The 15,518-nt window shown below is 33.0% G+C and overlaps 1 protein-coding gene across 2 annotated transcripts; it reads left to right on the plus strand.

Annotated features, from left to right (window-relative positions):
* The first annotated feature begins 7,660 nt into the window (after nt 1–7,660).
* LOC101891309 (4-hydroxyphenylpyruvate dioxygenase) lies at nt 7,661–15,498 on the plus strand. 2 transcript variants are annotated; one of them, XM_059124067.1, is made up of 4 exons: nt 7,661–7,802; nt 14,137–14,547; nt 14,608–15,261; nt 15,338–15,498. In XM_059124067.1, exons 1-4 carry the CDS (start codon nt 7,800–7,802, stop codon nt 15,410–15,412), a joined length of 1,143 nt encoding a protein of 380 aa, XP_058980050.1. In that variant the 5' UTR covers nt 7,661–7,799; the 3' UTR covers nt 15,413–15,498. The 2 variants fall into 2 exon arrangements, with proteins under 2 accessions (XP_058980050.1, XP_058980051.1); XM_059124068.1 differs by lacking the exon at nt 7,661–7,802 and adding an exon at nt 12,879–13,013.
* The last annotated feature ends 20 nt before the right edge of the window (nt 15,499–15,518 follow it).

Here is a 15,518-nt window from a genome sequence, read left to right on the forward strand (position 1 = left end):
TTTACAATTTACCGAATTTAGTAAGCCTAATAGATTTATTTTGTGTTTAATTGCATGGTAGAAGAAAACACGTAGATGCATCAACGCTTGGGAACATTGATATGTCAAAAAATTTTAAATGTTCTTTCAAATATAAGTTGATTTTTACACGTTTTCTTATACGACATCATTTGGAGGTTATTATAATTCGCGTTTTTCAATAATTTTTACAAATATAAATAAATTTTCATTCGACATTTTCGGTTCCAAAATTAGTTTGACAGTTCATTGTCCCAGCAGCTGTGTCGATGCGTCTACCTATATTCTGCTACCATGGTTTAATTGCATACACATACGTCAAATAAATCCTCATAAAAGAGCTTAACCTGAAAATAGCTCTAATGTAAACATACTATAACACATATGGAAAACATATAAAATTAAAAAAAATAAAAAGGAGTAAAAATTAATATAAAAAAAAAAAAACAAAAAAAAAATGGTGAGATTATTGATAAAAGAACCTTATAAAATATTTTTAGTTATGGATATTGGCACATTAAGGATTACCATAATAGACATAAATAGGGATCTATACATTCGAAAGAGGGAAATGAATATTAAATCAAGGAATCATCAAATAAATAAAAAATCCTTGGAAAATGTCAATAGAAACAACAAATTGACACAATTTAATAGAAATAACAAATGCAAAAAATAAATTCTATTGACAATAAAATTAAAAAAAAAATAAATAAAAAGTATAAAATATATAGGTTCCCTGCAATCATATAACCTATTTAGATTACTCATTTTAAACCTTTAAATTTTTTTGACATATCAATGCTTCCAAGCGTTGATGCATCTACCTGTATTCTTCTGCCATGGTATGGAGGGTATATTCAGATTGTCATTCCGTTTGTAACACCTCGAAATAGACATTTTAGACCCCACAAAGTATATATAGTCTTGATCAGCATAAAATTCTATGTCGATTTATCAATGTCCGTCTATCCGTCTGTCCGTCTGTGAAAATCACTCTAGCTTCCTAACGAATTGAAGTAGGTGTATAAAATTTTACTCACATGTGTGCTTGGTCTGCAGGACTTTTAGTATTGAAAATGGGATATATAGATCCACGTTTAGATATAGCACCCATATAACTGTACCTCCCTAAATTCGGTATTTTGATGATTTTAGTGACATTATTGGCCGGAATTGTTTTAAATTTCGTATTTGAAATTAAAAATGATTACTACAGCCTGTGACAGAAAATTGTGTATGTAGGTCCTGGTCTTCGTCTGATTTGAGCGACATTATTCACCGGAATTGTTTCATATTTCGCGTTTGAATTTTTTAATAGGAACTACTGCCTATGGCAGAGATTTGTATATGACCGTCCAGGTCTTCGTATAGCCCCAAGTATCGGTACATCCCTATATTCGACGTTTTGATGATTTTAGCGACATTATTCACCGGCATTGTTTCAAATTTGGCATTAGAAGTTCGTAATGGATACTGCAGCCTAAGACATAAAATTGTCTGTACAGGTCCACGCCTCCGTATAGCCCCCACATATAAGTGTACCTCCTTATATTCAGAATTTTGCTGATTTTAGCGACTTTATTCACCCGAATTGTTGAAATTTCATATTTGAACTTCGTAATAGGAACTAAAGCCTGTGACAGAAAGACAGGCAGGTCCACGTCTTCGTATAGACCCCAAAATAACGGTACCTTCCGATATTCGGTATTTTTAAGATTTTAAGAGAATTTATAACGAATTCTTTTTTGTTTTTTTTTTTTTTTTTTTTGAAAATTTCCAATTTTTTTCCGAATGGTGGAGCGTATTCAGAGTTCGGCCCGAGAAAATTATATACGACGCCATTCCAGCAACAATATATCCATATACATGGACATTTTTTCGGACCCTCGAATCTTATCCATATTCTATTCCAAAGTTCAAGTAGAATCCCTTCTTCCATTTTTACACCCATTTTATTATTTTAATAATTTTTACCTTAACCTTAGCAAAAGAATGAAGAATATATAAATAAAATTCGTTTCCCTAAAATATGGAACATACAATTGGTTTTACATGCCAAGGAACGCCGAAGAAAATAGATTATTTATTTTTCTTGTAAAACTTGCCACTTGTCGTAAGTAAATAATGTAGATATGACAATTATTAGTTGAAAAATGACAAGGGCGAGTTTTGTTGGAAAAGGGTTGCCATTTATTTACTTTTTTTTTGCAAATGAGTCTTCTTCCATTGTTTTGTCTCTTTAAGTGAAATTGAAGGTTGAGCCATGAACACACCTATTTCCTTTGCTTTATTTTAAATAACCACTATTTGCCTTGATTTATTCCCAAAAAAGGTGTTGCTTGTGGCAAATGAATGATTCATTAAAGCAATTTATGACCACAACATTTTTGTGCAATCAAAAAAATCCAAAAGGTGTGCCCCATGGCCCAGCCCTTCCCCATTCTACTCGAATGGCATTCAAAGAGTCCTTCACCTTCAGCCAATTAATATTCAAATATCCTTGAACTAGAATTTGGTTTTTTCAAATCCCTTGTGACGATGGTTATGGCCAATTAACAAGTAGGATAAAGTTAAGTGATACTACCTATCTCCACACACCACTACCACTACCTGAACAAATTAGCATTTGTGACATGCCTAAAATTCCCAGCAGCATGAAACGACCTTTAGCAATAGATTTTATATTGAGCATGTCATATGCTGACATAGACTCACACTGATGATTTCCCCATGCGGGCGACATCAGAATTAAAAGACAATGTGTTTCCTCCTCCCCTTCCGTCAATTGTTATTTTGGCATTGTTCCAACAACCACTTTGCTGGGCATAAAATATTCTGGGGCGTCTGCTAATCTTCCAGCACTTGAAATTGTTATTCGTAAGAAAAAAATACAACAAAAGAATGCTTGCAACTAAAAATAAGAAGAAAGGGCTTACCAAAGCACACTAGAGGTAAATCATGGATTTTCAATGGGGCGATGATCTGGCTGACTGGCACACTTTACCCTGTTTTTCTTTTCTTTTCTTGACTTGTCTTTTATTTTTTTTCCAAGTGCTCTTCTTCATCTTTTGAGGTAGGCCAATTTTTGGTGCTTTGTCAAAGCCATTTAAATCGGCTACCATGTCAATATTTCATCTTTATGATTTGAGTGGGTGTTTGCATTTCCATGTTGGAAGGGGTTGCGTGTGTGTGTTGAAGCAGCAGCGGCATATTTTGTCACATATTTGTTTATTGTTTGTGTTTCCATTGTGATTTGTTGTATGCTTTATTACGTATCTATATCTAAAAATATGAAAGATATATTTAATTAAAGCTACCAATAATTTGCCATAACATCCTCAGCTGGCTTTTGGTATTTCTGCTTAATGGAGCTAATGACATATTGATGTTTATTTGATAGAGAAGAAGCCTCTCCTAACGGACAAAATTAACCAACAACGGTCATACGGACAAGAATTATTTTGGCCGTTATGGCTGACCAAACCATGTTCATACGGTAAAAAATGGGACGTTGTGACAAAACATTTTTATTTATTTTTTTTTTTTTTTTGTTTTCTCTCTTGGAATGTCAAAATGTCAATTTCTGCTTACTGAAGATAATGACGAAGTGATGTTTATTTGTTAGAGAAGAAGGCCCTATACAGCGATCCGTCATAAAATCCCCAACGGACAAAAGAAACAAAATTAACCAACAACGGTCATACGGCCTACCAAACCATGTTCATACGGCAAGAAAATATGGGACGTTGTGACAAAACATTTTTATTTATTTATTTTATTTTTGTAGTTTTCTCTCTAGAAATGTCAATTTCTGCTTAATGAAGCTAATGACATATTGATGTTTATTTGATAGAGCATAAGCCTCTCTAGAGCGATCCGCCATAAAATCCCCAACGGACAAAATTAACCAACAACGGTCATACGGACAACAATTATTTGAGCCGTTATGGCCGACCAAACCATGTTCATATGGCAAGAAAATATAGGACGTTGTGGCAAAACATTTTTATTTATTTATTTTATTTTTGTAGTTTTCTCCCTTGAAATGTCAAAATGTCAATTTCTGCTTACTGAAGGTAATGACATATTGATGTTTATTTGATAGAGAAGAAGCCTCTATAAAGCGATTCGTCAAAAAATCCCCAACGGAAAAAATATACAAAATTAACCAACCACGGTCATACGTACAACAATTATTTTGGCCGTTAGGGCCCACCAAACCATGTTCATACGGCAAAAAAATATGGGACGTTGTGACAAAACATTTTTATTTATTTATTTATTTTTTTTTTTTTTTTGTAGTTTTCTCTCTTGAAATGTCAATTTCTGCTTGCTAAAGGTAATGACAAATTGATGTTTATTTATTAGGGAAGAAGCCTCTATAGAGCGATCCGCCATAATTAAACTCAACGAACAAAATTAACCAACAACGGTCACACGGACAACAATTATTTTGGTCGTTATGGCCGACCAAACAATGTTCATACGTCCAAAAACAATAAAAAATCAGACGTTGTGACCAAATATTCGTTTTCTCTTTTTGTAGTTTTTAGTTAAGTCTTTGTCAAATGCATGGTAGAAGAATATAGGTAGACGCATCGACATAGCTACTGGGACAATGAACTGTCAAACCCAATTTGGAATTGAAAATGTTGAATGAAAAATTATTAAAATTTGTAAAAATTGTTGAAAAACGTGTATTATAATATCCACCGATTGACGTTGTATACGAAAACATATAAAAATCAACCTATATTTGAAAAGACATTTAAATTTTTTTGACGTATCAATGTTCCCAAGCGTTGATGCATCTACCTGTATTCTTCTGCCATGGTCAAATGTCAAAAACCCAATTGACAAACAAACAAAATTAATAACCCACAAACCACGGTCATATGGACAACAATTATTTTGGCTGTTATGGGCGACCAAACCATGTTCATACGGCCAAAAACAAAAAATCTGACAATAGATTGTGACAAAATACTTTTCATTGTTTATACACTCCACCATTCTATACAGGCTATATTAGCTTTGTAATTCCGTTTGTAACTCCTCGTAATATTCATAATAGACCCTACGAAGTATTAGATAAAAAAACTACAACAAAGTCAAACTCCATAATTTATACTTGTTTTTTTTTTAATTTTATGAATGAAAGCAAAAAATTTCGGAAATAGGATAAAATTTTAGAATAAGTTTAGATTTGTTCGAATTAGTCACCTTTGGCACGAATTATGGACTTCAAACGGCCCGAATGTTGCTCTGCGATATTTTGGCCCATTCCCGGCTAAGCGCCTTCTTGTGGTGATCGACTTTGGTATTTTTAGTGACAACCTTGCTTTCCAAAATACTCACGACACAATAGTCCATCGGATTGGTATCCGGACATTTTAGTGGCCATTGTGCGCTTGAAGCAAGGAACCTCATTTTGTAACCTCATTCTTGGGTGGCGCGTGCTTAGTGCGATGGTGCTGAGTTCTGTGGGAGTGCGACCATCGGCTGCTAAGGTGGAATTACATAAAGCGCTTATCTGACTGGCTTAAGTCAGTCTTTGGAATGAAAAAAGGAGCCTATGGCCAAAATCGAAGTAAGTCAACCTTAAACTCCTTTGTTCATATACGAAGAAACCAGCCGATGACTTAAGCCAACCAAATATGCGTTTTATGTATATCCACCCTTATGACGACCCACACCATCACCATGGTCGGCGCTTGAGTTCTGTTCTGGTGGCCCAACGAAGGTGCACATTTTCAGCTGACCTCTTTGGCAAGTAAACACGATCATTTTGTTTGTTTACAAACTGCTGGACAACGAATGTTTTCTCATCGGAGAAAACCAAATTCGATTTGTCATTTCACCACTTTCGGGTAAGCAAAGCAACTCTTTAGCTTTTTTGAGTCTATTTTCTTTCCGTTGCGGTGTAAGTTCTTTCACTTTTTGGAATTTCAATGCACTTTAGCCCGAGCTCATTTTTCAATATATGCCGAATGGAATATTGCGATTTGTTCAGCTCACCGGCCACTGTGACGCGGATTTGCAATCAAGTCGCTTCTTTACTTTTCGCATCTGCTGATGTTGCTGTTGGTGTTTTCTTTCGCCCACTTCCTTGACGTCGGGCTACGCTACCAGTATCACGGTAACGGTAACAAGCCATGGTACAAGACACAAAATTTTTTTTCACATTTAAATGCTGGAGTGCTCTAACGATAGCCACTTGTGCTTTTTCAGCCAAATATAAAGAAATCACACTATCACGCTTGCATTCCATCACGAATAACATATTTTTCTGGAAAATTTTCACCAAAATGCTTTTGTACGCTCGTAAACAATATAATGAGCTGTCACGGGAATAATTTTAACAGCTGTTAAACGAGTGGCTTCGAAATGATAGCAGTCTGAAGTTGGTTGCAGTTTTATCATATCACCCCGTATATATTTTGGCAATGAGATATTTTCAAATGAATAATTTTGAAAAAAATTTTAAGCAAATGATTGCATGGTTTTACCTTCTTTATTATACAATGGGACGGTTGTCATGTTCAGTTTACACCGGACAATTGTTGATTTTAATTTGCCACAGATGTTTGCAATAACATCAAATCCAGTTTGAAACTATGTTTTCAAACTGTTTATCAATTGTTTACAAAACAAAAAAAATAGTTTGTGCAATGCAAGTTCTTTATGGAAATTTTGTTTTGGAATTGTTGTTGAACTGCAAAACCAGAATTGTAATAACAACTTCTTTGGAATGCGTAAACAATCTTTAAATTAGCAGACACACATGCCGGCAAAATATAAACGAAATAAGCAATGTTAGACTTTTGAATGTCAGTTAAAAATTATTGAATTTTACAAAAAAAAAAAATGGGTTATATTTGGTTAGCATAAAGGACAGAAGGAATCTTCTGTCTATTCGAAAAAAAACATGGTAGAATTAATAACGTCATGCAATCATATATTTACAATTTTTTTCAATTTATACATTTGACAAAAACATGACAGTTGAAAATTATTAAATTTTACAATAAATATGGGTAATATTTGACAGGGACAGAAGACGTACATCTAAACATTGTATTAGACTTTTGAATGTCAGTTAAATTTCGATATAGAAAATACTTAAAATTAATCATATATTTTTGCTTCTTTGCACAAACACCAACGGCCACTTTGAAGCCGAGCCTCCAAATTTATAATATATTTGTATCAATCCATGTCTTTTTAATAACCAGAATCAGCCGGCCAGCATCACAGCCATCGCTGTTGCTGCTGCTGCTGCTTCGACCGACAACTTGATACATTTTATAGATCACACGATTTCTCATTTTCAAAACTGACTTGGATATCAGCAGTTCTTAATGAATCCATAATATTCAGAAAAGAAATTAAAAAAAGTATATATATATATCGTATCAAAACAAAACAAGAACAACTATAACACACTAAGACGAGAAAAACAAAATACTTGTTTTCACTATTTCAAGCTATCAGATCAACTCAAAAATAAAAAAATATAAATATTCAAATTATTTTACCAAACATCTCGAACATGCACAGATGCTGTGATGTGGATTTTTCACCTGGCAACGCGTTCTCAGATGTTTTGTTGTCGTTTGGGCGCCAGCTTATTTTTTTAAACAGAAGCTATATAAAGCTTGTCTGAAAGCATGCCGTTTAAGTTAGTCTTTAACAAGAAATCCTAAGTGGATCAAGTCGAAGTTTCGGTGAAATCTTTTTCTCTTGGGTGAAAATAAAAACACAACAAACAAGTTAAAATGGTATGTCAAGTGGACATGTGTGATTGTGGTGTACGAGATTTAAAGATTGTTGCCTAAGGATATTAAACAAAATCTGATATTAAAAGTTCCATGTGTGCTATTTTTTTAAAAGGGAAATGTAGCCGATATACAGTATTTAAAAAAAAAACTGTTATGAAAGTGGATTTTCCAAAAATGGAACCTAATTCAAGTTTAAATACGAATCAAAGTTTTATAATTTTTCCAAATGTTTTTCTTTTAAGAAAGTGATATAAAATACATACCGATTTGTCAAGTTCAGTGACCTATAGTACATTTCGATGTGGAATATTACCCCCCCCCCCTCTCCTTGATATTGACCCTCTAAAATAAAGCTTTAGCCAGAATCCAAAATTCACTCATGGTAACATTAAAAAGGTAAAGTCATTTCTGCATTTTCTGTAATTTTCCTTGTCAAACTTCCCTGCCTAGAAAACAGGTTCCCATTTCTGATTTCTGAGTATACAATGGATTTGTAAATATAAATTCTGACAAGGATATGTTGTCAAATCAACAATTTTGAAAAAAAATTAAACATATGATTCTATGACTTTACCTTCTTAATTCTACCTTGAATTTCCCATTCAAATTAAGAATAATGTTATTTTTTGGATCAATTCCAAAAATTCCAAAAATTTCCAAAATATCTCTGAGGCATTTTTTTTTTTTTTGGTTTCTATGCCCAATTTGGCGCTGATATTTCATAAAGAATATTTTTTCCATTGTCCATATTCCCCAAAAATTAAAAATTCTTGGGCAAACATTTTTTTCCTGGGCCTCAATTTTTCTATGAAAATGTGTAATGAAAACTTTTATAAAGGAAAGAAATGTCAAATGAAGAATTGTATAAAGGAAATATTTTTCATTTCATATTTTCATAGAACAAGAATCCCGTCCCTGATGTGTTTAAGGCTCTATCAGACGAAATATTTTCACATACATGTGTAATGTCAACATTTCCATAGGCAAAAGTTGTGCATATCGTGTGATACATGGACGTCGTTTCAGTTGTAACAATACACGAATAGAACGATCACAGCGAGACCTATTTTAATTTGAAACATATAATGTATGTTATGTGAAAATATATAAAATTAAATTTGTGGTAAAATGCATCCATAAATTATTATAATTTTCTATAAAATACAATATAATCATAATATAATCAAAGGAAATAAATAAAAAGCATATGGAAGTGTGTGATAGCAGAAATTATGAGTAATATGTAAAATGACAGTTTTGACATAAACACGGAAATACACACGGATAATAATAGTGACAGCACATATGTAAAACACATTCTGTCTGATAATGCCTTTATCTATGATGACCTCAAGTTTATAAAATGGTAGAAGAATACATGTATATGCATCAACGCTTGGGAACATTGATATGTCAACATTTTTTAAGCGCTTTGTCAATAATTAGTCGATTTTTATATGTTTTCTTATACAACGCAAATCGGAGGTTGTAATGATATGTATTTTTCAACAATTTTTACCAATTTCAATAATTTTTCATTCACGATTCTTAATATCAAAATTGGTTTGACAGATCATTGTCCCAGCAGCTGTGTCGATGTGACTACCTGTATTCTTCTACCATGGTGTATAAGCTGATTATTAGTATTTTTACCTTAGAACATTCTGCCGGGTTATTTCAAATTTCCATCTCTGTATTTTCCGTAATTTACTTTGTCAAATACTACGACATAGGGTAAGTGTGCCTAAGTTCGGCATGTCCCAGTAGTCGGCACTTTTTATTTTTAAGCCCAAATAAATGAAACTATTATAACTAAATGTATTTTGTTTACTTCAAATATATTGTCAGCTATCTTTGTGTACAATTTCGCGATGATTTATTCTAATAAAAATTAAATTTTTGTCTGTGAAGGTCCTCAACAATCCATATTCTTAAGAAAAGTACAATAAAGACGTCGAATCAGTTTAACTAAACAAAAATATTATATTTTAATGAATTAATTTATTATTATTATTATTAATTATTCTTACAAAAAAATTGGTTTGCCGACTGTTGGAACATTCCATACCGCCAATTGGCAAGTGGTGCCGACTACTGGCAAAAAAGCATTGTTTTAATAAAACTACAAATTTATGAAATTAATAAAAAATTATTAAAACTATTTATTATTGCAAAAACTATACAAAATTTCGAATCTGAATAAATTAACTTTGTAATATTTGAAAAGTTCCACTCAGAATAATGAGCGATTAAAAACGCGAAAATCCTAAAAGTGCCGACTACTGGTACACTTACCCTAGTTGCTAGGACACTGAACTGTCAAACCGATTTTGGAGTTAAAAATGTTGAATGAAAAATTATTGAAATTTGTAAAAGTTTTTTTTTTAAAAAATGCATATCAAAACAACATCCGATATACGTCGTAAAGGAAAACATGAAAATCTAATTATTTTTGACAAAACATTTAAAAAATTTTGTCATATCAATGTTCCCAAGCGTTGATGCATCTACCTGCATTCTTCTACCTTGGTTGCAATATTATTTGTGTCTATACAATGGATTTATAAATTTACATTTTGACAATGAACTGCTGTCAAATAAATAATTTAAATAAAAATCTAAACATATGATCACATGATTTTACCTTCTTAATTCTACCATGTTTAGTATATTCGATGTGGAATATTTCTTTAATTTAATAATTGTTCGGAAAATGTTCGTCATAGTAAAAACGGCCAAAAATTACTCTTAAATATACAAATCAACCAATCTGGCCCTGATATTTCTTGTTATGTATTCCAGATACCGTTAATATTTGTTCAGTGACTTATCGGAAAATTTTATGTTAATTAAACTACACATAAAAATTTGTTACCCTGTATTTTTATTTATTTTTTTTTTTTTTTTCTAAAAATATCAAAACCAGCTTCTTCAATTTGTTGTTCAACTTGCTTCTATTTGGCCACTGAACATTTTATGATAAAGTCGCGTGTCAAGCAACTGGTCCTAGTCAAAGACAAAGACAATAAAAATATTAAAGAAGCCGGCAACAGTTCTTATTTTAAATTTTTAATTTGTTAGGTTGAGGAATTCTCATAAATATTAATAAAGAAATGTTGAATTCAAAATAGAGCGACATGGTTGACAAATAAATGTGAGAGTACAGAAGTGTTGGTACCACCCACTGTAGAAGAACACAGGTAGTCGCATCTACACATCAGAACTGTCAAACTAAATTTGAAATTGAAAAAAACTTATTCAAGTTCGTAAAAATTGTTGAAAAACGAATATCATAACAATTTCTAATTATTAAAAAAAAAAACATTTCAAAAGTTTTGACATAGCAATGTTTTCAAGCATTGATGCATCTACCTGTATTCTTCTACCATGGTACCAGCTTAAGAAATGATGTTTTGCTTTATTTTGACATACATATATGAAGAAAAGCATTTTTCGAATTTGGTGCCAAAAATGTCCAACAATATTTCATTTTAGGTGGACGAGGCCAATGAAAAATGTATTCCGGAACAAATTTTTGCCGTAGGTCATCGAACAAATGGAATTTTTAGACATAATATTTATTATACATATATACCTACCAAATAGGGTATTAAAATTCATTTATAAAATTGCACTAAACGTCACAGTTATTTCCTAGACTTTAGATTCATTAATAACAAAAATAATGACAATAGGTGTGTCTGGTTACTTTTTCAGCAGGAATTGTCCAGTAACTTCTTTCTGAGAGAGTAAGCTAGTTTTGCAAATAAAATGCGAAAAGTAAACAGACGGTATTTCTGCAGAAACTTGCAACTAATCAGCTGATTTGTCAAAACAAACCAATTTGTTCCCCATTAAAAGAATTAAGAAAAAGCACCACCAATTTTACAAGTTTTATAAATAAAAAGGAAATTAGCAATAACATAAAAAATATGAGCAGTATAAGAAAGATAGATTTGATATGTTCCCCGGAATCCTTTAAACGTGCTTCTAATGTCGTTTGACTAAAAATGTTGGATATAGTCTTTTATTTTCTTATTACATATGCTTATTTACGTTTTTCCCAATTTTGTAAAGTTGTTCTCCAAAACCAATTAGTCTTGCTAATTCCAAAAAAAATATTTTCAAATTGAAAGCACAAAAAGAAATAAGCAAACAATCGAAAACATCTGATTGAATGTCGATGAATGAGAAGAAGAAGAAGAGTTGCAAGTGATTGCAAGAAGAAATTTGTCCAGCAAGAATTTGCAAACTCTCACTGAAAGAACTGCCAAAACGTCTCTCTCCAACCGCTCTCTTTTGCAGAACTTTCGGGTAAACAGACGACTTCCAGTAACAGTTTGTAACAATTATTACAAATAAGTACAATAACAATATTTTTAATAACAAGAATAATAATAATAATGAACATTAATTTATAATTATAGAATTTTATTCAAAATGAACGAAAATTTTCCTTGGAATTTATTTTTAAACCCCATGTGGATCGTAAAATTCATTAATTTATCTTGGCACCATTGCCGCCAGACTCTCTTTGAAGCCAAGCCTCCCAAAGAAAATATAAATTGTTTTTGTACCATGGCAACACACACACAAATATTTACAAGAACATGTATCAGTGGCTAATCACTGCCAGCCTTATGGATTTTTTGAACCACACACACAACATCTCGTTTGTTTACTACCAAGTTTTGAAAACGACTTGGATATCTGTTCTTAATTTATGCAGTAATATTAAAAAAAAAAGAAATTAAAAAAATATCGACTTGATTCAAAACAAGAACAACTGTAACACGCAGTGCTGAGAAAAACAAAAATACTTGTTTTCACTATTTCAAGCTATAAAAATAAAAAAATACAAAATATCCAAACGATTTCAGCCAATTCGAAATATACAAAAATATAAATATTCAAATTATTATATCAAACCTCTCGAACATACACACCAGCATCTGTGATGTGTTTGTTTTGGGGGGGACAGGATTTGTTCTTCGTAGTCTGCTGCTGACCATTATTGGTGTCGTTGTTTTTTGCCGCAGAGGTTCATATGATATTCACAGCAACCAACAGAAGCTATATAAAGCTTGACCAGTACCATGCTGCTTAAGTTAGTCTTCAATACAACAGGCCCTAAGTGGTGAATCGAGTTTTACGGTTTTCACTGAAATCATATTTTTTCTTGCTTGGATTAAGAAAAAAACGGATATCATGGTATGTCCTGATTAACAAGTGCCGCTGAGGAGCAATGAGGATTGTAGAAGAACTTAAAATATTTCCCAAAAGTGATTACAACTTTTTTTTAACGGATATAAAACAAAAAGCGACATCAAACGTTCCAAGCACACTGTTGATCTGTTTCAGAACTACAAGAATTTTAAAGTTTTTACTACATTAAGCGATTTTTCATTTACGATATCGAAAAAAAATTGCAAAAATAGTAGATTCTTGTAGGTTCTGGAATATAGCATATTTTATAAAAGGAAATGATGCAAATATCCAAGATTTAAAATAGAAAAAGTGAAATTAAAACACAACTGATCCTTAGCAGGGATCCAAAATCCAATTTTTTTTACTGAAATCGATAAAAAAAACTTACGCCTAACTATTTCAAATATTCAGTGGCCTACAGTGAAATTCGATGCGGAATATTTTTGTCCTTTAGTACCAACCTCTTAAAATCAAATATCCAAAATGAAATTTTTTGGAAATCCCTGATATTTTGGAAAAAATATTCGAAGTGCTATTTTACTGAAATCGATAACAAATTACCCTGCCGTGACCTTCAGTGAAATTCGATGAAGAAAATTGTTTCCTTAAGTGCCAACCCCCTAAAATCAGATACAGGGTGAGATAAAAAAACTGCAACAAAATCAAACGCCATCATCCCAAACGGAGAATATCCCAGACAAAAAACAAGGGATCTGATGACGATTGGTGGCTCTTTCCGAAACCTAGGTATTCCCTGCTTTACCCCCTGGTATACATTACCATCGTTCTTCACTAATAAACAAACGTTGTTTTTATAACTTTTGTTTGACATTTTTTGCAGTTTTTTTATCTCACCAGGTATTTTCCCGATGCAAATAGCTATTTTTAACTTTTCTGCTTCCGAAACCCAAAGTAGAATTTAATGCAGAAAATATTTTCCTTTGACGCTTTGCTCCTAAAATGAGGAATTATGGCTCATATGGCATCAAATGGAAAACGACCAAAAACCAAGGAAAATTCTAGAATATTTTTGTTTATAATTCAAGAATAATAAACATTAATAATAATTAAATCTATTTTATTATTTTTATAATTCACTTACACCTCCTTTTCCCTCTTTTTTCAGACTTCCTACACTGACAAAGGACCCAAACCCGAATTCGGTAAATTCTTGTCGTTCGATCACTTGACCTTCTATGTGGGCAATGCCAAACAAGCCGCCAGCTATTATACCACACGCATGGGTTTCACACCCCTCGGCTATCAGGGTTTGGAAACTGGCAGTCGTCGTTATGCCCGCCATGCTGTGAAACAAAATAAAATTGTTTTCGTCTTTGTTTCATCCTATGAAACGGATGATGAGGAACATGGTCTCCATTTGATGCGTCATGGTGATGGTGTCAAGGATGTTGCCTTTGAAGTTGAAGATATTGAGGCTATTTTCAATTTGGCCAAGGAAAGGGGTGCCGAGGTGGTACGTGAACTCTGGGAAGAATCGGATGAATTTGGTACGGTGAAATTTGCCACCATTAAGACGGTAAGATGATGTTTTTGACTCTGGAAAGTATTCATAATAAATTGATTTCAAAAATTTCAGTACGGCGACACCACCCATACCTTTGTTGATCGTCGCAATTACCGAGGTGTGTTTCTGCCAGGCTTCAAGGCCACCATGGAAGATCCCTTGCTGAAACTCTTGCCCCCTGCCAAATTGGATTTCATTGATCACGTGGTGGGTAATCAGCCCGACTTGGAAATGGAACCAGTTGCCGCCTGGTATGAACGGGTCTTGCAATTCCATCGTTTCTGGTCGGTGGACGATTCACAAATCCACACAGAATATTCGGCCTTGCGTTCAATTGTCATGGCCAACTATGAGGAGACAGTCAAAATGCCCATTAACGAACCGGCCAAGGGTAAAAAGAAGTCACAAATTCAGGAATATGTTGAATATTATGGCGGTGCCGGTGTCCAGCACATTGCTCTCAATACCAGCGATATTATTACGGCCATAGAAAATCTTCGTGCCCGTGGCATGGAATTCTTGACAATTCCCCCATCGTATTATGAAATTTTAACAGAAAATCTAAAACACAGCCGCACCAAGATCAAGGAAGACATGGAAGTGCTGAAGAAATTGAATATTCTCATTGATTACGATGAGAATGGTTATTTGTTGCAGATCTTCACAAAGAACATGCAAGATCGTCCCACATTGTTCTTGGAAGTTATCCAGCGTCATAATCACAACGTAAGTTTTGGGGAAAGCGTTTTGAGATTTGTGTGAGGAAAGGGATTTCACTGTTTTGTTTCCTTTGTTTTTTCAGGGTTTTGGTGCCGGAAATTTCAAGTCACTCTTTACCGCCATTGAAATTGAACAGGAGAGACGTGGCAATTTGTAAATGCTTTTTAATTTTAATTCCCACTTTTTTAAATTTTAGTTTAGTAATAAATAATTAATAAAATAAATATAAAAAACATAATTAAATTTGTCGAAAAAATCTCTCA

This window comes from Musca domestica, unplaced genomic scaffold (assembly GCF_030504385.1).
Source record: "Musca domestica strain aabys unplaced genomic scaffold, Musca_domestica.polishedcontigs.V.1.1 27, whole genome shotgun sequence".
In the NCBI taxonomy this organism is placed as follows: domain Eukaryota; kingdom Metazoa; phylum Arthropoda; class Insecta; order Diptera; family Muscidae; genus Musca; species Musca domestica.

Coding starts and splice junctions, on each gene's coding strand:
- LOC101891309 (XM_059124067.1), top strand. Junction 14,548..14,607: donor AATTTGCCACCATTAAGACG/GTAAGATGATGT, acceptor CAAAAATTTCAG/TACGGCGACACCACCCATAC. Junction 15,262..15,337: donor TCCAGCGTCATAATCACAAC/GTAAGTTTTGGG, acceptor TTGTTTTTTCAG/GGTTTTGGTGCCGGAAATTT.